General features: G+C 54.4%; 1 protein-coding gene and 1 long non-coding RNA gene across 6 annotated transcripts in view; both read right to left on the reverse strand.

Moving 5' to 3' along the window:
* DMBT1 (deleted in malignant brain tumors 1) overlaps positions 1 to 9,270 on the reverse strand; it is a 43,789-nt gene extending 34,519 nt beyond the window's left edge. For 2 of the 5 annotated variants that reach the window (XM_051824329.2, XM_070058304.1), the window contains exons 1-4: positions 9,147 to 9,252; positions 5,248 to 5,277; positions 3,021 to 3,332; positions 1,757 to 1,804 (exon numbers count right to left, since the gene is read on the reverse strand). In XM_051824329.2, the coding sequence (XP_051680289.2) occupies positions 1,757 to 1,804; positions 3,021 to 3,332; positions 5,248 to 5,277; positions 9,147 to 9,204 (448 nt within the window). In that variant the 5' untranslated portion in view covers positions 9,205 to 9,252. Of the gene's footprint in view, positions 1 to 1,756; positions 1,805 to 3,020; positions 3,333 to 5,247; positions 5,278 to 9,146 lie in introns of all 5 variants that reach the window. The other 3 variants (XM_070058303.1, XM_051824338.2, XM_051824339.2) reach the window with 3 other exon arrangements.
* A 6,871-nt stretch (positions 9,271 to 16,141) lies between these two features.
* The window catches only part of LOC138845468 (uncharacterized), a 31,789-nt gene continuing 23,002 nt past the window's right edge, over positions 16,142 to 24,928 (reverse strand). Inside the window, exons 2-4 of the long non-coding RNA XR_011382752.1 lie at positions 22,283 to 22,443; positions 20,064 to 20,179; positions 16,142 to 16,804 (exon numbers count right to left, since the gene is read on the reverse strand). This is a non-coding gene — a long non-coding RNA (uncharacterized lncRNA). The remainder of the gene's footprint in view (positions 16,805 to 20,063; positions 20,180 to 22,282; positions 22,444 to 24,928) is intronic.

A 24,928-nucleotide genomic window follows, 5' to 3' on the forward strand; every position in this document is an offset into this window, starting at 1 on the left:
TGACTGGTCACCAGGTTAGCTGCTGCTAACCTGACGCTGGATTCAAGGTGCAGATTATTTTTGCATCTTCCCACTAAGGGTCAAGGTCTCGGGGCTGGTAGGAGATTCAGAGATCGTCGGTAAACAAGGATCTCTAAGTGGCCTGAGCTCTACCAGGTCGCGAATTCTTTATGAGGAAAAGGACAACGACTGCTCTGCCAGAACCTGAGTTTCTAGAGCTCCAGGTGACAGCAATTCCTCTTCCCAGTGAAATCCTGGAGGCGCCTAGGACCGTCTGTGTGCTTTTCTATCCAGACCTTTTTCTGGACAGAATCTTGAGACCCACCCCAAGAGACAGGACACCTCTTGAGAAGAGAAGCCTGATGACCCCAGGACGTCCTAGGAGGAACGCTGACATATGTCCATCTTAAGTCTCTACCTGATTTCCCTTATGCTATTGCACTGGCTTGTACCTCCAGCACAGTACTGAATAGCACTGGGGTTGGAGGGCATACTTGCCTTGTTTGTGACTTTAGTGAAAATTCTTCTAATGTTTCCCTTTTAAGTAAGATACTAGGTGTAAATCTATCCTTTCAAGTTGCTCCAATGAGCACTGACACTTATTTGGACACCTACAAGAATTAACTGGGTGCCAGGGCTTAGGGAGGAGGTCATCTAAGCGCTACTCGTAAGCCACTGCAGTCAGGGGCAGAGGACTCTGCCACTGTTGGGCTTACCCTGGGAGTCTCCAGATCGCGTAGCAGCGTGGCCCCTTCCCACACCGCACGTCCCAACAGGAGCAGCTCTAGGTAAGTCCTGGCTGCAGTCTTGTCACACGCACGTCACCTGAACCCCTCTGCCCCTTGCCTCCATCCCTGGCTGGGCCCCTGAGGCCCTGCTCTCTGTCTACTGTGCACAGAGACCGAAGGAGAAACCGCCGCAGAGGAATGAACAGCTTTTCCTCTTGCAACTGCTGCAAAGAAGAAAAGGCGGGCATTGTGGGTAGGGACGCAGCTAAATTAGAATAGAGCCAGTTTCGCCCTCAGCTCCAGCGACATCTGGGTCCTTACTTCAGGGACAAGAAAGAAGGTAAGATCACAGGTCATCTCGTGGGCCTCGGGAACAGAAATGCCTGATGCGTGGATCAGCAAAAGACCAGCAGGCCTCCCAACCAGTCCATGCCACGGCAGGCCAGGGACCTTGGCGGAGGTGGTTCTTGATCTTGTCCTCAGGCCAATGCTTCCCATCAGAAATGGGAAATTACATCTATTCCCAAAGCCCAGGCTTCCAGAATCCCAGGCTGCATTGCCTTTGCTTTCTGAATCTGTCACTGGGGTGTCCACCGTGGCAGGTCGGGGGGAAGAGGACTTCTGACGTCCACAGCTGAAGGATCACGGCAGCTGCAGGTTGAGAATGAGCCGAGGTAGACTGAAACGGGCTAAGGGAAAGGGCACGGCAAGGGTGCGGCAGGGTGCTCCTGCCTCTCCAAGGCCTGCAGCCAGAGGCCTGATGGGTGAGGCCTGGGGGACACAGCATGAGCTACAGAACCCCTAGCACCAGGCCACGGGGCTCCCCCTTGGAGCATCTTCAGGTTGGTCCATCCCCACCTCAGGGGCACGACCCGTGGACAGGACTCCTGCTCAGGGCAGAGGCTTAATTCATAAGGGTCCTCCTTGGGAGCTGAGCTGTGTGTGCTCTGCCCCGCTCTGGATCAGACATGAACGCATGGATGCAGCAGGGGAGGGAGCCCGCAGGGGTTCCTCGTGGCAGACATTACCTTCTGTCGTCGTCGTCTCCACAGGTGCCCCTGGGGAAGACACGGAATCTGCAGAATGGAATGGTTGGATGTCAGCCCTCATTTGAAGGGGAGGGGCCTTGCTTCCCCAGCTCTGAAGCAAACAAGGGCCAGACCAGAGACCCTGAAGGCCCTGCCCATGGCGGAAAGGCTGCGGCTTTTCCTTGTGAAGCCCAGTGCCATGCCTGTGGTTCTGCCAGCCCCTCTTCAGCACTGTAAACTGCCACGAGCATCCTCTGCCTGCCACCATCCTCTACCTCCTCTGCTGCCATGGTCTCCACCTAAAACCTGGTCCGCAAACAGCCCCATCCAAGCCACAGTCAGACTCCCAGTCACACCCGCCTGCTTCTAGAGCGCACATACAGCCCCACGTGGCAAACACTGGCCAGCACTGAGCTATTCCTGAGAGGGTGGCCCCAAGTTTCCGAAGAGGCATTTCAGAATGCCAGAGTAAAACCGCTCAGAGGCAACTCCCTGGAGGCACCCGTTCCCAAGTGGTGGCTGGAATACCATGGCCACGTGCTGCACGTGGGATTACAGAGGCCAGTCCACAGCTCACTGCACATGCTAGGGGGTACCTAAAAGTGGACTGTTTACCCAGAAGCTCCTCTTTGGGGTACCTGCTGGGGTCCTTGGAGGATTCTTTGTGGATTAAAGGTCTTGTTGGTGTTTGAACACCTACCAGCACCAAGTGAGAAGATAAGAAATACAGCTTTGGGGTTGGATGCAGCCTGGGTTGAGGTAGGGACAATTTCCTCTTCCCACTGAGGTTGTGTCTTTTGCCTGTCATTTAGTGTGATTCAGAGGACATACTGGTCACCTTTGATTGGATCTTGGTGCATATTTAAGTATTAAAGACCTGAGTTCCCCATCCTCCTGCCACTTAGAGGATATTTACTTAGACATCCCAGGCCAGGGACGGTCACCATGCTGCTCGCCAGAGCCAGGCCACTGAGCAATGGTGTTGGCCACCTGCAAAGGGACCATGATTGAAACCTGAGCCCAGCACTTCCCAGTGCTAGGACAACAGGCAGATCCCTTAGTGCCTCTGGGCCTGGATGTTTGTGTGTGTGAAAAAGGCCAGGGACTGCTGCATGGTTCACAGCGCAGTGTGTGGACTGCAAACATGTGTGTGCACACACACATGCACACACAGGCACAAACACACACACACCTCACGGTATCGACCCAGTCAGCACCTGTCCCTGGAGTCGCGCAGGTGACAGCAGAGTGACACTCGCACTACCTGAGCACACGACTCCGGCGTCTTCCCTGTGGCCACACTCATGGTTGTACCACCCGTCATGAGGACAGCTCGACAGATCAGGCTCCCATCCTGAGCAGTACACAGCGCCCAAGAGAACGTTCCCCGAGCCCTGACCGAAGTGAGCCCCGCCCAGGGCAGACACGGAACGGCCACAGCCAAGCTGCCGACAGACGACATCTGCATCCTGGGTGTCCCAGCTGTCGTCACACACGGTGCCCCAGTAGCCTTGGTACAGGACCTCCACCCGGCCCTGACACCGGTCACCTCCATCCACCAGTCTCACGGGCAAACCTGCATTGACACAGCGGGAAGTCCTCGGCTTCGCGATCCCCCTGGCTTGCCCCACCCCGCACCACCCTCTCCCCTGCCTTGGCCACCCACACAGGTCTCTCCCTCCTTCAGGACCTAACGTACCCCTCGTTGTCTTTGCCCCCTTCTCACTTGGCCTTTGCCCCCTGGAGAACCTCACATACTCGGAGAACTCTGCAGACAGAGGACCCCTGGATCCACCTCTCCAGTCCTGGCCCAGCCCCGAGTTCCAGACCAATGCTTCCATGGCTCTCTGGGTGTCAGCAAAGACCTCTCAACCATGGTGGAAATCTGGGGGTCACAGTTGATGGCTCCTTCTCACCTCTGTATCTGTCTCAGGGCTCACTACTGCCTCTTACTCTCACTGCCATTTCACCCGGTCTGACCTCCACTCTCTTGAACCTGGCCTTCTCCGGGGGTCACCCAGGTGGTTGACCTCTGCCCCTGCTTTCTCTAATCACCCAGATTCAGTGACTCAGTGCTTCAGGGGTGCCTGCTCCATGCCCATTCCTGTGCTAATAGGATGCACCTCTCTATCCAACGGCCTCCAGGTTTTATCTTTACTAAGCACAGCTGTATTCCAGTCACTTCCCCGTTCAAAGTACCCCAACTCCCATGAGGATCAAGTCCAAGATAGTGCTGTCCCAAGGGCAGGCCTCACCCTGCCCTGTCAGCCTCCTCTCCCATGAAAGGATGCCCGCTGTAGAGACGGCCACAGCGGGCAGGCCAATGGCACCATGTCGCCGCCCGACATGGTGCCCCTAAGTCACCCACTGCACTGACTACGTGAGAAAAGCAGGCTGCAGGGCTGAAGGGGTCCCGATGCTGGCTGTGGCTATCTTGAGGTTACAAGAAATCTGTGTCAGAGAGTGAGAGGTTGGACTGGGATGGGGGTAAGGAGACAGGTGGTTGCTATTGGTCCAGGGATGGGGGACGGGCCAAGAAAAGAGGGAGGAAAGGCCAAAATCAGGGTCTTCCAAAGGTGTATTCTGGGCCTCCTTACTGCCCCCTGCTGGTCCCTCCTAGAACTGCATCCCTTGCCTCAGCCTATCTCCCCTGGGTGCCAGTCAGAAATCTGCCCCTCGGGTCTTTCCCAGCCATTGTCCTGGAAGGGGAGGGCCTGGCCTCCACCCCAGCCAGGCTGCAGTGGCAGAGTTGTTGCCCTGAGTGAACGTGCAGATGTCCCTGACATATCAAACTTGGGAAGTCTGCACACTCTCACTGCACACAGTGGGGAGATGGGCTCGTTTAGTCATAGGTGGGGGAAAGGCCCTTCTCCTGGGTTCAAATCTCTTCCCTGCCACCAGCCACATGACCTAGACACAGAAGCATTGACAAATTACCTAACTATGCCCTAGCTTTCCTATCTGAAAAATGGGCGTAAAAATACTTACCTCAGAGCAGTGTTGGGAAGATTTCATGGTAATAGGATGTATTATGTTCTAGTTGAGCATTTATTATGTGCCAGTGCTTTAAATGTTCTTTTGTATTAATTCATTTAATGTATGAAAATAATTTTGTGCAGGATATTTAGCAGGTAATTGTAGATGCTAGTCACCTTCTCAATAACTGCTATTTTTAGTTAATGAGAAAAAAAAGTACTGATGTTTTTAAACCATCTCTCCTGACACCAAGTTGAAGCTAATTTCATCTCAAGAGTGACTGGGACGCAGAGAGAAGGAAGAATGAGAGACAGGATTGGCTGAGTGTGCACCTGGGACATGCCCAGGATCTGGGCACCCACATCTCTCAACCCCGCTCCATCCCTACATTCCAAAAAGCAGGCATTTGCTCTAAGGCCAAGGCTGTACTGTCTCAACTAGCCAACTGTACCCGAACTGGCCGGGCCAGCCAGAGACAAGCCCTGGAAGAGGAGTAGAGAATGAGAGGGTCTTACCATGGTAGGTGGTATATGGGATCCACTGACCTAGAAAGAAATCAGACTCATCTTAGAAAAGAGACAATCTACAGGTTGCAGAACCTCACAATCACGCCAGAGGGCGCTGAGGTTCAGTCTTGGCCTGATGCCTCCAGTGGGCTTGCCAAAACGGAGCTGGCAGACTGCAGTAACTGGGTAGCATACGAAGTGCTCAATAATCTTAACAAAATAAAGAAAAACAGATAGCATGTAAAATATAGGTGCGTATCTCCTGTCTTTACATTCTTAGCACAGTGGTGCTCCTTTAATGACACTGCCAACCCTAAGTGTTGCTGGATTTCTCATCCTCAAGTGGGTTTGCGAAAACTGTAGATTCCTGAGCTCTGCCCTCCAAAGGGGTTCTTGAGAGCGGGCGAGGGAGAGGGAGGCGGACCCCAGGGTCTGCGTTCAGGCAAGCGCTCTGCTTCTGACACGCTCTGGAGCTTGAGGCAGAGGCAAAATAAAACCGCCGTGCAGCGTGACTGTGGAGCCACGTTGTCCATTTACACCACCGCCGGAAGAAGACAAACTGTACTTCCTGCGGCCCTCATGCATTCATTCAAGTGCCACGAGGCAGCATGTATTCTCAAGCTATAAGTGACTGTAGAGGGTGAAAAACTCAGTCATACAAGATACTGGTTTCGAAATACTTACCAGGTGTGGACTGCTCTGTGCTAGCAGTAGCTGCAAAAAGAAGGCGATCAGAGACGCGTGTGCTGCACCCTGGGGGCCGTGTGCTGCACCCTGGGAGCCGTGTGCTGCACCCTGGGGGCCGTGTGCTGCACCCTGGGAGCCGTGTCCTCCTGTCCTGGGGGCCGTGTCCACCTGTCCTGGGGGCCGTGTCCTCCTGTCCTGGGGGCCGTGTGCTGCACCCTGGGGGCCGTGTGCTGCACCCTGGGGGCCGTGTGCTGCACCCTGGGGGCCGTGTCCACCTGTCCTGGGGGCCGTGTGCTGCACCCTGGGAGCCGTGTCCGCCTGTCCTGGGGGCCGTGTGCTGCACCCTGGGGGCCGTGTGCTGCACCCTGGGGGCCGTGTCCTCCTGTCCTGGGAAGCCAGCAGCTGACTTGGAGGCAGAGGCGCAGCCCCCACACACAGAGCAACGTCTACACCCGAGCCAAGAGCACGGACCTCTCAGCAGGGCTGAGAATTCAAGCTCAAACAACGCACCTCCATTTTCACGTGTCAGAAAAAGCCAAGCGGTGGAGTCACAGCACAGTCAGCACTGTGCGCCTGCAGCTTCACTTCTGTGGACTCAGCTGAGAGCAGCTCAAAAATACTCAGGAAAAAGAGGCATCTCTGTGACACACGCACAGATTGTCTCCTTGTCATATAAGTCAGTTATGTAGAATTATATAGCATAGTGTAGACATGCGATCTAGAGACGGCTCCAAGTACACAGGCGGATGTGGGCGCACCATGTCATTTTATACGTCCGTGGACGTTGGTATCCGCCGGGGGGTCCTGGAGCCAATTCCCACGGAAGTGGAGGAACGACCACCTGCAGCAATGGTGCCTGTGTGGTTAATCCAGTCCCCGATAGAGAGCGCAATGCCCCATACACCAGAAAAGGAAGTGCAAGTACTGCTCAGGACCTGGCAGGAGGATATGACATGAAGGTGGCTCCCGGCCGCGTCCTCTGTCCCACCGGGCCAGAGCTGGGCACCGGAGCATCCTGGCTGCCAGCTAGGGGCACTGAGAGCCAGCAAACTGCTAAGTTCTTAGCGGTGTAAGGTGCTAAGCCAGGCGTGGTCTCTCCCTCCAGAGATGCTCGCGGAGCAGGATCCTAGAAACACCCACAGGGAGTTCAGCACCGGAAGCCCGGGCTGGCGCAGCAGCCGTGGGAGATGAGAGTGGCGCCGCTCTGTGTGCCTGTGTGTCCAGGTGTGCACCTGTCCCTGCGTGTCCGTGTGTCTGTGTGTGTGTGAGGGAGGTACAGCTGTGAGTGTGTGGATGTGTGAGTGTATGTCTGTGTGTGAGGCAGGTACAGCTGTGAGTGTGTGGATGTGTGAGTGTGTGTCTGTGTGTGTGTGAGGGAGGTACAGCTGTGAGTGTGCGAATGTGTGAGTGTGTCTCCTCTGTGTGTGTCTGTGTGTGAGGCTAGTACAGCTGTGAGTGTGTGGATGTGTGAGTGTGTCTCCTCTGTGTGTGTGTGTGTGAGAGAGGTATGATCTGTTGTATATGAGTGTGTGGATGTGTGAGTGTGAGTGTGTGTGTGTGAGGGAGGTACAGCTGTGAGTGTGCGAATGTGTGAGTGTATGTCTGTGTGTGAGGCAGGTACAGCTGTGAGTGTGTGGATGTGTGAGTGTATGTCTGTGTGTGAGGCAGGTACAGCTGTGAGTGTGTGGATGTGTGAGTGTGTGTCTGTGTGTGTGAGGGAGGTACAGCTGTGAGTGTGCGAATGTGTGAGTGTGTCTCCTCTGTGTGTGTCTGTGTGTGAGGCTAGTACAGCTGTGAGTGTGTGGATGTGTGAGTGTGAGTGTGTGTGTGTGAGGGAGGTACAGCTGTGAGTGTGTGGATGTGTGTGTGTGTGTGTGAGGCAGGTACAGCTGTGAGTGTGTGGATGTGTGAGTGTGTCTCCTCTGTGTGTGTCTGTGTGAGAGAGGTATGATCTGTTGTGTATGAGTGTGTGGATGTGTGTGTCTGTGTGTCTCCTGTTTCTGTGTGAGTGTGAGAGGTATGACTTGTTGTCGATGAGTGTGCGTCTGTGTGAGTGTCTGGATGTGTGAATGTGTGTCTCCTCTGTGTGTCTGAGAGGTATGATTTGTTGTATACGAGTGTGTGTGTGTGAGTGTGTCTTTGTGTGAGAGGTATGATTTATTGTATACAAGTGTGTGCATACACATGCATATGTTTGTCTATTGTGTGTCTTTATGATGTGTCTCTGTGTGAGTGTGTCTGCATGTATGTAGATGTGTTGAGATCCACAGTATTTAGAAAGAGGAACCCTATTTAGCCAGCTGGAGGCAGGCAACAGCCAGACTGCCAGGCAGTGGGAACAGCATGAGACAGGACCACGGCCAGACCCGGCACTACTGAAGGGGGAAGTGCAGGTTATCCCAGGAAACAGAATAAAATCAAGGGTAGAAAACAGGAGGAACATGTGGGGAGCTGAAATCCAGGGGTTGTCAGGCTGTGGGGAGACACAGCCACAGCAGGGCATGGTTTGGTACCCTCCAAGAGACAGAGGAAAGGAGGGAGAGAGAGAGAGAAAGGGAGAGAAAGAGAGAGAGAGAGAGAGAGAGAGAAAGGCAAATGGTCCTGCTCACACAGAATCTCAGTAAACTGACACTGAGACTCAACAGTCACCGGGCCTCCCCACCAGCTCTGTCCCCGTCACCACCGGACGCTCTGAGAACACAAAGCCAGGCCTGAGGGATCAACTGCAAATCACTGGTCTAACAGTGACAGCCACGGGTCTGGGATCCTGATCATCTTGTCTGTGTCAGTTACTTGGCCTGATTCGCTCGGCAAATACTGGTCTCAAGCCAGACACGGCTGCAGGAGGAAGGCGCATGGCGGGCGTTTGCAGGGGAGCCTCTTCTGCCAGTTTCCAGAACACACAAAGCATGTACTTAACCAACAAGGACAAAGTCGAGGCTTCTGATCAGTAAGCATCCCTCTTCCCTGAACCTCAAGGATTCTCCTAAGCCCAAGCAATCATTTCCTCTCCTTCATCATACGTAATGATTGGTGTGGTCTAACTACAACCCTCTGTCCTTCTCAGTCAAAAGCAAAATTAGAAAGCACTGTTCCTTCTAAACACTTGCCAGCCACCACGAATACCAACCACGAATCACCCTCGAGGTGGAACAAGTAGCTATCACTCGCCACGGCCGGGTTCGCAGGAGGGAAGGTCATGAATACAATTAGACGTATACCTTGAGATAGAGCTGGACCCCATAACAGACTGAGTGCGAGGACAGTGGAGATGTCCATGGTGCTGGCTTCCTCTGCACCTAAGTGGTGTTTCCTTGGTATTTATGGGTTCCTGGGTGAGAGGAGGCGTGTCCTCTGAGGTGGCATAATCACCCTATCGCTGCCATAAATCAATCTCAAGGAAGTGAGGGGCTGTGCTGACGGTCACTGGCTAATCTGAGGGAGCAGCTTAGGTGTGTTTGATTGATCGCTGCTTGAATGACCTGGCCGTGGCCCAACTGCAAACACACCAGCATTGGCGTGTGATTTCCAGCTTCCTCCTAGGGGCACCCCCCAGGCTACCAAGCGCTGCCTGAACACGGGCTTGATCTGCGCCTTGGAGAGTCTGAATGAACCTGTGGGAAGCAGGATGTGGGCTGCTGCGCAAACACAGAACACCATGCCAAAGGGGAGAGCTCATTTGTCCTGGCCCCTGTGCGTACAGCCTGCCTCGGAGGAATGAGGATGACAACAGTGCAGACGTGACGGGGGAGCAGAGGGCACGAGGAGCAAGTCAGTGGAGGCCGCGGGTCTGCCCCAGCTCCAGCCACCGTCTCCTGGGACTCTCACTAACCCCAGAGCACAGGAGCTGAGAAACATGTGTCCTCACACTGAACCACCTGCGACCAATTCACAGGGTTTGGAGTTCTCGTCCTTGGCATTCATGCTGTATAATGCTTGGAGCTGGGCAAAGTCACGAAGCCGGGCCCCAGCCTTCGCCCACCTTGCAGAGAATGCCATTCCTCGGGTTTGCTTTGCAGCCAGCACCTCACTGGATGGCATCTCCATCACTAGACTTTGACAATCCCCTGCCAATCAGCCAAGAAGGCTGCCTGCTCTCGTTTAGTGAGACACGCTGGGCGGCTGGCGTGTTGGTAAGAAGCAGGCAGCTTTGCAGGACATCCCCGTTGTCCCATCTGGCATGAGCAGTGTCCTGCCTCTTAGCTGTGACGCCAGGACTAGCGGATGACACGCTGACTTCCTGCTGCTAATGAGTAGTGTCCGAGCTTCTTTCTGGAGGGCACCTTGAGCCTAGGGCTTGTGTCAGCCACCAGCCAGGATCAAGGGTGCATTCGGCTTCACCCAGATGAAAATCATTCAAGCTGCAGTTTCCCCTGTGACCCCCCAGCTTCTGCTGTGGTTCTTCTGAGGAACACTCATGCTCCCAGCTCTGTTCATTCTCTCACTGCCTCCAAGCACACGCGAGAGAACGACACAGGGCTGCACATCTGCTAGAGAATCCCTCTCAGCAGACACGCATCGATGATGATCGGTGGGTTCCTGCAGCACGGGGCTCAGAGTGGTTATGAAGCTAGGTCTGGGATCATCAGGAAGAGTGCTGTGACAGACTGGCAAGATCTGCCTTGAGCTTGGCAGAGGAAGGTGCTGGCAGGACTAGTATCTGTGAGAGAAGTGTCCCTTCCTCTCAGATGCATACAGCCTGGTCTTAGAGACAAGGGCAACAGGGGCACAAGGCAGTCATACCAGTTGCTATGGGAACACAAGGAAAGGCATTCATACAAGTTACTAGGAAACACACAGGAAAGGAATTCATGCCAGTTGCTATGGGAACACACAGGAAAGGCATCTATTGGATGGCAAGGCAGTTTCTCAGAGAAGGTGGTGACTAAGCCCCGCCTTGAAGGATAAGCAGAGGCTGGCCCAGCAGGCGAGAGTGAGAAGACGGATGAGGAGGACGGGATGGCCATCCTGGGCTGTGTAAGTGTGGGGCGAGGAGGCAACCCCGTGGAGTCTGTGGTCCTGTCCGTATCTCAGCTCACAGAACCTCCTGCTTCAGAGCTCTGGGGTCCTCGGAACTGTACCATGGCACCACCTCCCACTGTGGTGGTTTGGGCGACCTGGTCACTCCCTCCCTCGGGCCCCTCCAGGTGGAGAGCAGGAAAGCACCCAAGACCACAAGGGCCTGACAGCCTTTTGTTCTGAGGTACCAGGAAGAAGGAAGCAGAGGACACCCGGCTGTCATCTCAAATCCAGCCCGGGAGGGGTCCTACATGGGAGATGTGTGGCGTCAGTGGACAGGAGGACATGGCTGTCCTCAGCATGGGGGGAGAACGGGCTGCCTGCGACCACCAGGGGACCCTTGGGCTTCATCACCACGCACCCCAACTTGTCCCCATATGAACTTGGGGGTCAAATGGCCCTGCTCAGAGGCCTCCTGAGGCCAGCAGCTCAAACTCTCCATGGAACCACCTCTCCCCTCCCACCGACAGGAGCGCCTGCTTCAGCCGCATGTCCGGGTGGAAGCTGCCGCTAAGAATGACCGGAAGGGCGGGCGTCTGGCCTCGTGGTTAAAACCCCTCCTGAGACACTGGATCCCACACCGCAGTGCCCAGGTTGAGTGGTGACCCCACTGCCAGTTCCAGCTCTCCTGCCCACCCACACCCTGGGAAGCAGCCGGTGATGGCGCCAGTGTCTGGATTCCTGACACCTGCGTGGGAGACCCAGATGGAGTTCTGGGGTCTGGGCTGGCTACTGTGGGCATCTGGGGAGTTAAACCAACAGATGGAAGATCTCTCTCTCTCTCTCCCTCATCCTCTCCCTCTGATTCTCTGCCTTTCACATAAATAAAAGTTCAAGTTAAAATTTAAAAAAAGCAACAGGAAGGGAGAGAAGCCCACAGCAGCTGGAGCACTTGCTGCCCGGGCCCCACTATAAAGAACAGCCCGAGGCACAGGAACCCAGCAACCTTCACAGTGAACCCCAGAAGACAAGGCAAGCCTTGGAACCCCAGCACTGGGCCATGGTCTTCAAGGGGAACGGGCTCATCCGGGGTCACACAGGAAGAGCCCCTCCCCCACTGTGATTCCCAGGGAGGCCTGAACTCGAACCAGGTCAGCAGAGCTGCTCAGACGGCAGACTGCAGAGGGCCCCGGGCACGTCACCCACCTGGGCCTCTCTTCCGCCCCCGCCACCCCTCCTCCTCACCACTGCCCCCGGGCAGCCCCCGTGGGCAGAGCTGAGAGTCCTGATGGAGGCCAAACCTCCCTTCGTGCGGCAGGCGACGGGGAGGCTGCCAGGGTAGCCCTGTGGCTGAGCCGGCTCGTGGCTGACTCCGCAGGCCGGGCAATAGCTCCCTTGCAAAAGCTCCTCTCTAGCCACAGACGGCACCCTGGGAGGCTGGGGGAGGTGGGAGTGAGCAGCAGCCAGGGCCTCTGCCATCACCAAGGGGCCTCGCAGTGCTGAGAACGGCCAGAAGCTGGGCACGGAGCTCAGGAGCTATGAAGGGGAACTGCAGTCTCCGTCGGAAGCTTCTAGAGCCGTGGTGTGCCCAGGCTCGGGTCACAGGAGCCTGTGTGACCGTGGCACCCTTCAGCTGTCAGCTGACCCCCAAGCCTCATTCTGCCCCGTCCAGCAGCATACCACAGTCGGGAGCCGTCGGCAGCACCGCAACAGCCTTCAGCATTGTGTGTGTGGCAACAACCAGCTCACACGTTTCGGCCCTGCAGAGCAGGCCCTCCCGCTCAGGCTGTGAGAGACCCCCCACCACCACAAGCCATCCCTGCCAAGCTTCCAGGATCAACTGAGTCTCATCGTCATGGTGACCTCCAGGCAGGTGCTGTTGGCGGCCACCCCCACTTTCCAAGGTCACCAACACACAGCCTCTGGTGGGGACACTGACTCCGTGTCCAGGGCAGAGCTCAGAGTGGCAACCAGCTCCCGTCAGGAGGATAGATGAGTTCAAGGTTCACCAGGATACCACCCAACCCCAGAATCTCGCAGCAAACACAGCCCTCGAGGGACCCTTAAAACGCAGAAGTCCAGTTGGATCCACTGCAAACTAAGACTGAAAACCTCACCATGGTCTCAAAGGCCCGCCGCCCACTTGAGGGATGGTCCAGGCTCGGGGCCCTGGCACTGGATAGGAGGGCATCAAAAGGACTGCAGACATTTTGGACAAAAGCCCTCCTGGTGGCCTGCCCCGAAAAGACGAGAGGGAGAATGTTTTTCATGGCAACGCTAGATCGGGACTGGCATGCCTGGAACCACTCGGGCCACTTGCAGTCCAGGGCCAGCCAAGTAAGAAAGTCAGAGAAGCCACGTGCCGCGGCTTCCCAGCCCCTCTCAGCAACCCCGCCCTCGGAGCCCAGGAGCCTCTGCTCCCGGTGATGCCACAGGTGATCCCACAGCGCTTCTCCATGAAGACGGGGCGCTGCTGCCTCGCCTCTCAGAGCCAGCTCACCCCACGGCAACCAGGCTCTTGGAAATCTGATTACACTAATTATCCTGTCCAGACGTTAATTGGTAAACCAGGAAGGCCATGCACTCATGGACAATAGGAGTATACTTTGGCTCCCGAGCTGGTCTGCCTGAGAGACGAAATTATACACCAACAGTTTACTTGGGAGCAAAGAATGAGAACAAGGAAACCGGCTGGCATCCAAAAGAAACTCTTACTGAAATAATGGACCCTGTCCCCGGGCTTCCTCGGGAGGTTCTGCACAAAGAACTGCCCCGGGCCCCCTGACTGCGGCCCTCCCGAGCCCCAACCCAGGGGCCCCTCGCCTGTTAAGAGACTCTGGAACAGGCCGTGGCCACGTCAGGGCACCCTGAGCCTGGCCACAGCCCATGCAGTCTGTTTCATAATCATTCATGTTCAAGTCGCTTCAGAGAGCGGCGTCTGCTGGTGTTTTTGCTAAGAAACTGGGGCTCAGTTCATTTAGGAGGATTCTTGTGGTACTCAGGGGGATGACATTGAACCCATGTCTACCCAGAAGGGCCCCCAGCTGCAGGACCCTCCCTAGTCCCCTTCAGCCACAAAAGGACAAGGAGGTAGGAGTGAACAGGAAGCCCAAGGGACCGCCAGTAGGTGCAACCATCTAGAGAGATGGCTACCATCAGCCAAACAGATAGGACCAAGTGTACCCCATACCAGACCTGCCCTCGAGTCTAGCCATCAGCCGCGTGGCTCGTGGGTGAGGGGCCGGGCTCCACCGAGGCAGGTGTGGTAGCAGAGGCAGGGTTAGAACTGACTGGGACTGACCGGCAGGCCCACAGAACAAGGCTGCAGGTAAAGCAGCCGAATCTAAGAGTGGCCTCATTGCTGCAGGGGCCCCTGTGGGCAGAGCCGCTCCCCTGCGACTGGACCCGACCACACCTGGAGTGCCAGCCTGGGCCCATCGGTCGCTCCACACACGAAGCCTCTGGTGCTCAAAGTCGGCCCCGCACCACCAGTATCGCCTGACACCGTGTTAGAGCTGCAGCATCCGAAGTGAGCACGAGGTCCCAGCTAACTGCAGTAAACAAGCCTGTGGGGGCCGCTGAGCCTGGCTCAGCATGGGCAGCACCTGCGGGGAGCCCTGTCCAGGTGCCAGCTCGCTCCAAGCCGGGAACACACAGACTGGGGAGGCACGGCCCTGCCCTCCAGGAACTGAGCAGAGCCGGCGGCCTCGGGGAAGGAGATTTCAGGGGTGACAGTAACTATAGCCGGACACATCAGCCAGCTGCCCAGAGCAGTTGAGAAAGACTCCTTGCTCTGGTTTGGGTCACTGCCACCATCTGGAGACATCAGCAGGTGAGACAGGTAACCCAGACGCACAGTGAGCGTCTGCCCCATCCTCTTTCCTCCTCCATCTACTCACACACTTTGCTGACAGTGAAGGCACGGACATCAGTGTTCTCCCCAAGTCCTGGCTTCCATGTCCACCCCACCACCACCACCTGCTGATCATCTCCACTGAAGGAAAACTTAACCAGCACTCACTGGGGACTTAGCCCAGGAGGAGACGTGGTGAAGGACCGACACCACCTAGGGAGCAGCCGGAATCCAGCCACAAATAAGAGCCTTGCTAAGCCCCGCCCACCCCCACCAGAGTGCAAGGTGGAAACAGGGCTGCTGGGGGTCTGTGGGTGCGACAGCAAGGCCATGGCTGTGATGGAGGAAGACAGCAGAAGGCTGTGGGAGGGCAGGGGTCAGAGACCCCAGGGAATGCGACGGTGCTCCCTCACCACCCAGGGGTGGCTTCAGGCAGGAGCAGCACCAGGCTGCGGCCCTGGAAGTTGCCAAGGTCGACGTGTGGCTGTGGGGCTCAGGGGTCAAGGCTGGGGTCAGGAAGATCCCTGGACACAGGGGCTCTTCGAGAGCCATGCTTCCGAACTCCCGACTTTACAGGCCCACAAACTTGCAAGCACGTCTTACTTCTGAGACCCACAGGAGACCACACCTCTTCTGAGTCTTCAGTAAAATGAAGGTTGTTTAAAGCTGGCTGTCACCTCCACGGATCTTTAAAGAAGAGGCGGGAATGATACAAGTCCATGTCAAGGACAGCCCATGTCGAGAAGCCGCCTTGTCTTGTTTTGCCCAGACCAGGTTCACCCAGCAGTGTAGACTATGAAGAGCAGCAGGAGTTGGCGATGGAGACCGGGGGAGTGGGGACGCTCCGAGGACAGGACCACCCTTCCCTGACAGCCCAGGGCCAGCCCCATGCCTCCAGGCTGTCCCAGCACTGCTCCTCTTGCTTCCTCCAATGCTTATCCACCTAGAGGAATCTTGTTTTGGCTTAGGCAGTAGGATGATGCTAGGATGCCCATGTCTCATATCAGAGTGCCTGGGTTCAAATCCCCACTTCACTTTTGATTCCAGCTTCCTGCTAATGTGCACCCTGGGAGGCAGGGTTGGGTCAAGTAATTGGGCTTCTGCTACCCACGTGGGAGAACTAGAACTGATGGAGAAAGGACAAAAAGCCTTAGAACCATGTTGACTTCTACACCTACATAACAGCAAGCAGGCCCCCATTTCTCTGCCCTGCTGACACAGCCCACCCTGCCTTGGCCAGCCCTGCCCTGCCTGGACAGCCTGACACAGCACTATCTGAAGAGTCCAGCCATCAGCCGGAACTCCCCCCACTCCTCCAGCTCTCTCCCCCAAGTCGGCAGCTCGGCCCCAGAGCCCCAGCCTCAGCCTCAGCCCAAAGCCCTCCCAGCTCACACTGTGGTCCCGCAGGACCTTCAGAATGAGCCCAGGCTCTCCGTCTCTGCAGCCCAGCTTCAGCTCAGACCCCAAGCCCCTTCCCGCCACTTTGTACATGAACCACCAGTCTGCAAGGGAGGAGGCTCCCTCTCTGTGTGCGTTCACCTGGGAGTGAGCCCCTCCCAGGCTTTATTCTGAACAAACCTGCTCTGGCCTTGGCTTCGGGCTCCGTCTCTTCTTTCCTGACAAGGCTGAGTTCTGGGTGTCCAGCTTCAGTCTGGCCCAGTCTGGGTAGTGGTGGGCATTTGGGGAGTGAACCAACAGATGGGAACTTTCTCGCTAGCTCTCTCTCTCTCTGATAAACAAATAAGTAATTTCAAAATACTAACTTTAAAAACACAAAGGTGATCCCAGTGTGCCCCTGGTTAAGTAACCCCCAGTGACTGTCAGTGTGTCCAAGCCGACCTGGGCAGTCTGGGCTCCTACCTCCCATCACAGGGTCCTGACTGCTGGAGCTCCCTGCCCCTTATACTGGAAGGGGACAGGTCAGGTGACATCAAGTGCCCACCACCCCAAGGCCCTTCCCTGTGCTCACTGTGCCCCCTCAGCCATCATCCAGGGCCCTGGGGTACTCTGCTCTCCTCTCCTTCTCACCTTCCCCAGGAACATGGTCCTTCCAGGCCAGTGAAGTCACTGGGGACAGAAGGAGAAAGTGTGAGCCAGAGGGAGGTGGTGCAGCTGGTGGGACACTTCCTGTGTCACCGTGACCAGGACAGCAGGGAAGATGGGGGGGTAGGGGACCAGTCCTGGGCAGGACCCAACAGGGCCCTGGACAGGCTCTGGGCAGGGCCACAGCCCAGCTATCCACTCTGTAGTATAGAGAGGCCATTCTGCCAGCCTAGCTCGACTCTAGGGACAGAGGCCATGGCTCTTGGCTGCAAGCTAAGGGGGCCAGGTTGAGCAGCCCCTCCCCACCCCCCAGGGCTGCCCAGCACCCAAGGTAAAGCCTGAGAGACAGAGTGGGTAATGACGTGTGGTCCCCTGTGGTCCCAACATGAGCAGTCTGGAGGGTTGCCCTGGGGACACAGCAGCCACCACTGGGCCCTTGCCCTGCCCGGGGCTGATTCACACAGAGTTCAAGGCTCATCAGCAAGGGCCAGGTCAGCCTTTGTCAAGGGTTTGGCAAGTGGTGTTGAAAACCACAAGTGTTGTCAGTCCGCGGAAACTGGAACAAAGGGGAGTTTAAGGGCACACCGGGCCCTGACAGGGACACAGCACGCAGCCAAAGCAAAGAGAACCAGAGGGCCACCGTGCTGCCAGCTCAAGGGCAGTGCAGCCACCATAATGGGGCGCTTGTGCGTGGGCAGTGAAGGGGGAAACCACACAGATGGCTCTGTAGAGCCGCCCCCAGCCCTCCAGCTGTTTCCTTGAGTGCGAGGCATCACGCGTACGTTTCCTTCTTCCGTGTCACAGCACCGAGCCCAGAGAGCCAGAGTCTGTGTGCCCATATACGTGTGCACACGTGTGGTGCACACACTACCCATGTGCACACATTATGTACACACATGTGTTTGCACGTTGCATGAATTGTGTGCAAGGGTAGGTATTGTGCATGGGTGTACATGTGTCTGATATCCTATGTGCGTGTGAGTGGGTATGCCTGTGGGTGTGGCACACATGCAACAGGTGCCTCTGGGGCCATATGTGTGTGCACGTGGGATGCACTGTGTTTGGGGGGCACTTGTGTATGCACGTGGACAGTAATCCACAGGAGGCCCAGTCAACACAAACCCACGTCAGTGGATATAAATGGACAAACACGGATTTTCTGTCACCTTACAGGCCACCTCTGCCGGTTTTGATGGGACTAAGTGGTCTACACCGAGGACAGGGGAGAGTGCGGGGCATCCAGCTTCGCCAGGAGCCAGACCTGGGGGCAGAGAGGCAGAGGGGCCAGGCCCAGAGGAGGCGCTGCTCTCTGTCAAGGTGGTAGAGCAACTGTGCCCTCCACCCACTCTGGGGTCACCCCCAGGACATAGCAGCCTGGACCCTGCAGAGTGGGAGGCACCCAGGGTCCAGTCCTCTCCTCCCAACCAAAGTACAGTGCTTTGGAAGGCCCGTAGCCCTCTCTTGTCCAACCAGAAGCGACCTGGTGAGAGTCGGCCCCCACGCATGCTCAGAAAGCGGGACTCCTTCCTCCTGCCTCCCTCCGTGAAGCCTTCCCTCCGCGGCACCACGGGGCCTGCCCTTTCCCCCAGCGCCCACACTGGGCTGGCCCAGCCCCTAATTCTTCATGTACCTGTCCTTGGGAAACCAGGGCCCACAGCTTCTTACCCTCCCCCCAGCACTGCACACCCATCAGGACCTCAAAGAGCACCTGAGGAGCATCACACCTTGATGGAACAGGACATAAGCCTCAGCCATTCACGTTCATTGCCAGAAGACAGATAAACACTGGAACTTACTCCCTGCCCTTGAATCTCAACTGGGTCTCACACCCTATCACCTTTACACCCCCGCATTCTTTCTCAGGTTCCCAAGGCCTAGCAGGGCCACCTGAAAGGCCAGTTCCAGGAATTCCCATCCACCCGCTGCCCCTACCCGCACCCCCATCCCAAGCCCTCCTAAAACATAAAAAGGCCGGGCCCCTGGGGTCAGGGCCTTCCGCCACGTGTTCCATCACATGCATGCCAGCAGTGGTCACCCACCTCTATGAATTTACTTTCTCTGAATAAATTCTGTCCGGCTGCCTCCTCTCTGTTCTACACCTCTTTCCTGACACACACAGCACTTGACAGCAGTTTCAAATGCTGAGTCCAGGTAGGTCGGGTTGCAGTGGTGAGACCACTCCCAGCCCCCTTCATAAATGAACAAACGGAAGCTCGAGGCGGTGACATGACTGTTTCCAAGATCGTGATTAATAATGAAGAGAGTGGGAAGCAGCCAGGACTCAAACTCACGACTGCCTGACTGTGCTGTGCACGTCTGATGATGCTCAGGGGTCTTCCCCCTCCTGTGCGAGCAGAGCTCTCAGCCATAGCCAGGAAGCCCACATCTGGGCCCCTGTCCCCTCCTCCTCCTCCTCTTCCTCTGCCACCTCCTCACGGGCTATGCTTCCAAACCTTGGCCAATACACCTGGGGTGTGGTCTTTTTACAGACACGGCTCTTCTCTCAAGAATGCTCCTGTAGAGCTCATCTCCTCTCTCACCAGGAAGCAAGAAGAAAACAGAGCTAAACCCTCAGGAGGGAGGGGACACCTAGGTCCTCGCATAAAATATTCTGAGTGTTCTTCATTATCCTGGATAAGCATTTATCCTGGATAAATATCCTGGATATTATCCTGGATGAGACACAAGACTATTGTTGGATTAATAACCACAGGGAAAGAGGAAGAAGGAAGAAGCAGCAGATTAAAAGTGTATCTCAATTGGAAGACTAACTCCCAATTGCGACAGTTAAAAAGGGAACAAAAACCTGCATGTCAGAAAAAAAAAAAAAAAAAAAAAAAAAAAAAAAAAAACGCATCAGAAAGAGTTATTTTCTGATATTTCTTAGCTATTCAAGAAAGATTTTAGAGGTCACCTGCTCAATGGCCCTTAGTTTCTGAGGAGTAAATTGGGCCTGGCAAGGTTGGTACCTTACAGCCCCCTAGTTCAAGGTCCCCCATTCCACCTGCTTCCTCCCTCCAGGTTTCTAATGGTTTCTATCACCTTGCACTCCTTGATAAGCTCTCCTCTGTAGTAGCAACTATAAAGAGAGCTATTAGATAAGTAGAGATAAGGCCAGGGTCTAAAAAGCCAGATTTTTCTATGTTGGCTTCCTGGTTGTACCAGGAAACACCTCCCTTTACCTCGTGGCCCAAAGGTTAGGAAGAGAGCTGCCCAGGTCCAGGAAAGGCAGGAGGCTGCCTTCTGCAAGGCTTTGTGTTTTAACTGAACCACAGAAACTTACCCAAGGTAGGCGCGGTCACCAGGCTGCTTCAGGGGTGGTCCCTCATGGTCCAGGTGTCAGCCAGGACGTCACAGCCTCATGACTGCTCAGCGCCAATTTGCGAGTTACCAGGAGGCCTTTTCAAGGAAAGACAAGAGGCCTTGCGGGAGGTTTCTAGGGCCAGGGCTAACACCAGGGAATCAGGGGCTTCTGGGGCCCCAGAACCCGCTCCTGTGGGAGGGTGACCCCAGGATGAGTGAATGAATGATGAGTGGTGTATGCTTGTGTAAATGTAGACACGTGCTGACTGATTTGTAATTTGAATCTTTTGAAAAGGTAATTAAATTAGCATTTTTAGATGTTAAAAAAAAAAAGGAAAAGGAAGAAGATTCTGCGTGGCTGTGGCGCCCGGTTTCAGCCGGATTCCTGGCTCTGGCTCCGGATTCCAGCTTCCCGACAAGGCACGCCTTAGGAGGCAGCAGGTTCAAGCAGTTGTGTCCCTACCGCCTACACGGGAGATCCAGACTGAGTTCTCTACTCCTGGCTTTGACCTGCAGCGGCCCCAGCCACTGCAGGAATTTGGGGGATGAATCAGAAGACAGGAGGGCACTCACTCTCTCACTCACTCACTCTCTCTCCCTCTCAAATAGATAAATTAATAAGTTTGTTAATGCCTGCTTCATTTACTTGTAGAACTAGATGTGGTGGCCAGCTGATGAGGTTGCTCAGGGCTGATTCCAAACTCAGAGACCACAGAGCTGGGTGATTACAAGAATCAGCAGAGGGGCCGGCGCTGTGGCACAGAGGGTTACGCCTTCATCTCCTGTGCTGGAATACCAATTGGGGCTGGTTCCTGTCCAGGCTGCTTCACTTCCAAACTAGCTCCCTGCTAATGAGCCTGGGAAGGCAGCAGAGGATGGCCCAAGACCTTGGGCCCCTGCACCAAGGTGGGAGACCCGGAAGAAGCTCTTGGCTCCTGGCTTTGAACCTGGCTCCTGTCATTGAGGCCACTGGGGAGTGAACCAGCAGATGGAAGACTTCTGTCTCTCTGCCTCTCTCTCTCTGTAACCCTGCCTTTCAAATAAACAAATTAAAAAAAAAAAAAGAATCAGCAGAGATACTTCTTTAAATACAGCTGTCTGGGCCTCAGATTCTAATACACCAAGATTAGTATAGGGCCTGGGTGTTTTTTTGTTTATACTTCCCAGATAACAGTCTTTACATTGTGATAAAATATGCACAATTCCCCTATGATTTTGATGCACAGCCCAGCATAGAAAGATAAAGACTCTGAGCATACCCACCAGGCAGCAAACCAGGGAATTTTCAGATTGGTACAGCAGCAGATTCGCATGGGAATACAGCAGTCCCTCCCCACTGTCTGCAGTTTCTCTCCTTGGCTTTGGTTACCCAGAGTTTGAAAATATTAAATGGAAAATTCCACAAATAAACAATTCTTGAGTTTTACACTATGTACTATGGGGCCGGCACTGTGGCATAGTGGGTAAAGCTGCTGCCTGCAGTGCCGGCATCCCATATGGGCGCCAGTTTGAGTCCCAGCTGCTCCACTTCTGATCCAGCTCTCTGCTATGGCCTGGGAAAGTAGTAGAAGATGGCCCAAGTCCTTGGGCCCCTGCACCCGCATGGGAGACCTGGAAGAAGCTCCTGGCTTCAGATTGGCTCAGCTCTGGCCGTTGCAGCCAATGCAGGAGTGAACCAACGGATGGAAGACCTCTCTCTCTCTCTTTATCTCTCTCTCTCTCTGTCTCTTCTATGTAACTCTTTCAAATAAATAAATAAATCTTTAAAAAAAAAAATAAAGTGTGTACTATTCCGAGAAGCATGGCAGAATCTCACACTATGCTGCTCCATCTCCCCCAGGATGCGAATCGTCCCTTCCCCCAGTGTACCCGTGCTGTATCCACCACCCGCCTGTTAGTCACCCAGAAGCATCCTCAGTGGTCCGATGGCCAGCTTGTGTCCCGCCTCCTTCACCCAGCAGCCCGATGTTGCCTCACTGCATCTCATCATGTAACCACTGTATCATCCACATCGTTCCAAAGGGAAGATGCGTACAAAACGTACTGAGATGGAGACAGACTACAGTCACCTTTCATTACAGTATGCTACCATAATGATTCCACCAAATTATTGTTAACATCTTACTGTGCCTAATATCGAAACTGAAATGGATCATAGGTGGGTACGCACAGGAAAACGTAGAGTTATAGGGATCTTACTGTCTATGGTATGAGGCACCGTTGCACAGAGGGGACGGCTGTGGTGGGAAGCAGGTCTGGACTCCAAGGCAGCAGTGCCCTAGTAGCTCACAGAGGACTCTGCTTTCACTCAGCAGGAAGTGGGGCCCTGGCAGCCTTCTGAGGTCGGGGAGTGGTGAGAGCTGAAAGACAGAGATAGGACGAGCAATGACAGTGTGTCTCTGGGGCTGCGTGGAAGCACACAAGCCTGTCCGGAGCGCCACCACACCCAGCACATGCCGGAGTCTGGAAAGCTACCAGGAAGAGGAAAGGATTCCCTGCCTGAGGAACTTAGATTCCAGCTGTGGGAAAAAGCCACTGACGCACTGGGAAACAACCAATGAAAACCACTTGGCCACTTGGAGGCCTTTAAACGAGAACTGGCCCTGGAGTCATGGACCCCCAGACCTCAGGAAATGCTGGACTTTAAGGAAATGATGGAGGTGAACACCAAGATCTCTCTAAGCTTGAGTCAGGGGAGAGATAAGCAAGGGATCAATAACAGTGAGAGCTTTATGGGACAGTACCTGGCAGTGCCTGGATACTCGCAAGTTGTAATCTTCACCTATTTTATGAGTCATTTTTTTTAGGAGCTGCAAGCCACTGCTTGTTTTGAGTTACTACTTGTGTGTATATCTTTTATTTAAACGGAATCATTAATGGGATGCAGGCTGTGCAGGCTGGGTCTGGCAGGTGGCTGGTGCCAGGTGGCTCTACGGAAGCCGATGGTCCCCACACTCAAGGACAGATAAGACATCAGCCAGTTAAGTGAGGGCTTCAGCTCGGCCGTGGTGGACACTGTCAAGGTGGCCCTTGATATTTCTGGAAAACATGTCCCCATATCTTGTGACCAGACCGCATCAGAAAATTCCAATGCACAGACAGATCCGCCGCCCAAGTTACAGACGAGGTAATTTGAGTCCAGGTTTACTGTGTGGGCTGATGCTAAGTGGTCTCACCAACAAACTGCTGCACTGAGTGATCAATGATTTCTAGATCAGTTTTAATTTTATCATGGAGAAAAAAAATGGCATGCTTTTTAAAAAAGGATAAAGTGTTTCATTTTCTTAAAAAGGACAAAAGAGACCAAGGTGAATTTTCACTTTACATTTGTTGTAGAATAAGCAGTTTTTAAAAAGATGACATATTTGTAAGCTTATCATATGCAATGGAGATAAATCATCTCCCAGTATTCAGATGGAAGAAGCTGGCCAGCAGCTATTCCCACCTGGGCTCCTCCTGCTTCTCAGGGCCATTCCGGAGGCCCAGGCTCTCCACCAACGGTCTCAGAGTGCCCGCACTCCCACCCCAGCTTCCCTGCATCTGTGATGCCGTGGGGAATCCTGGGCCTCCCCACTCCACCCACCGTAGCTTTGTGGGAGCAGCTCTTCCTGCTTTGGTCCTGCTTCCTGCCTGGGCCAGCTGGCACCGGCAGCATCCAAGCCCTGGGTACAGTACCCAAGCCTTCACTGGTCCCCACGCAGCCAGGTCTGAGATTGAAAGTGACCGAAGTATTCCAGTGTGGTGAAGGAGACTTGCCGGGCTTTGCTGCTGGAGCAGGGAGATACCCCACTGGTTAAGTCTTCAAGAGACAAAGACAAAAACAAATTTGCAGAGCAGGCATGTAGCACAGTGTATAAAGCCATTGCTTGGGGGTGTCCACATTCCATACTGGAATGCCTGCAATGGAGTCCATCTCCACCTCCCATCCAGCCTCCTGGTCATGTGCCTGAGAGGCAGCAGTGGAGGCCCAAGTACTTAGGTTTCTGCCACGCACATGGAGACCCCGGAGGAGTTCCAGGTTTCTGGCTGTGGCCCAACGCTGGTTGTTACAGGCATTGGGGGGAGGGGTTGGGGGGAGGCAACACTGTGACGTAGCAGGTAAAGCCACCGTCTACAGTGCCGGCATCCCATATGGGCACCGGTTCAAGTCCCAGCTGCTCTACTTCTGATCCAGCTCTGCTATGGCCTGGGTAAGCAGAGCAAGATGGCCCAAGTCCTTGGGCCCCTGCATCCACATGGGAGACCCGGAAGAAGCTCCTGACTCCTGGCTTCAGATTGGCTCAGCTCTGGCCGTTGCAGCCAATGCAGGAGTGAACCAGCGGATGGAAGATCTCTCTCTCTCTCTCTCTCTCTGCCTTTCCTTCTCTCTCTGTGTAACTTTGACTTTCAAATAAATTTTTTTAAAAAAAGGCATTTGGGAGTGAACCAGCAAGTAGGTCTCTCTCTCTCTTTTACACATGTTCTCTATAACCCTCTCTGTCTGTCACTCTGCCTTTCAAATAAATAATTTCTTAAAGGATTTATTTATTCATTTGAAATAAATAAATAAATAAAAACAAAACCCACTAAGCCACAGTGCAAGCTCTCAAATAAATAATTTTTAAAGATAAATAACTTCAATTCACATTTTAATTATATCATGGATTATGCTTATTCAATGCATTGGTTGTATTAGCAAATTTCTATTTATTTATTTAATTAAATATTTACTCATTCATTCATTCATTCATTCAGAAGGCAAAGAGAGAGCGCTCTTATCAACTGGTTTATTCTACAAATGCCCGCAACAGCCAAGGCAGGGTCAAACCAAAGCCAGGAGCCCAGTGCTGAATCTTGGCCTCCCAC

This window comes from Oryctolagus cuniculus, chromosome 15, assembly GCF_964237555.1.
Source record: "Oryctolagus cuniculus chromosome 15, mOryCun1.1, whole genome shotgun sequence".
NCBI classification, from domain to species: Eukaryota; Metazoa; Chordata; class Mammalia; order Lagomorpha; family Leporidae; genus Oryctolagus; species Oryctolagus cuniculus.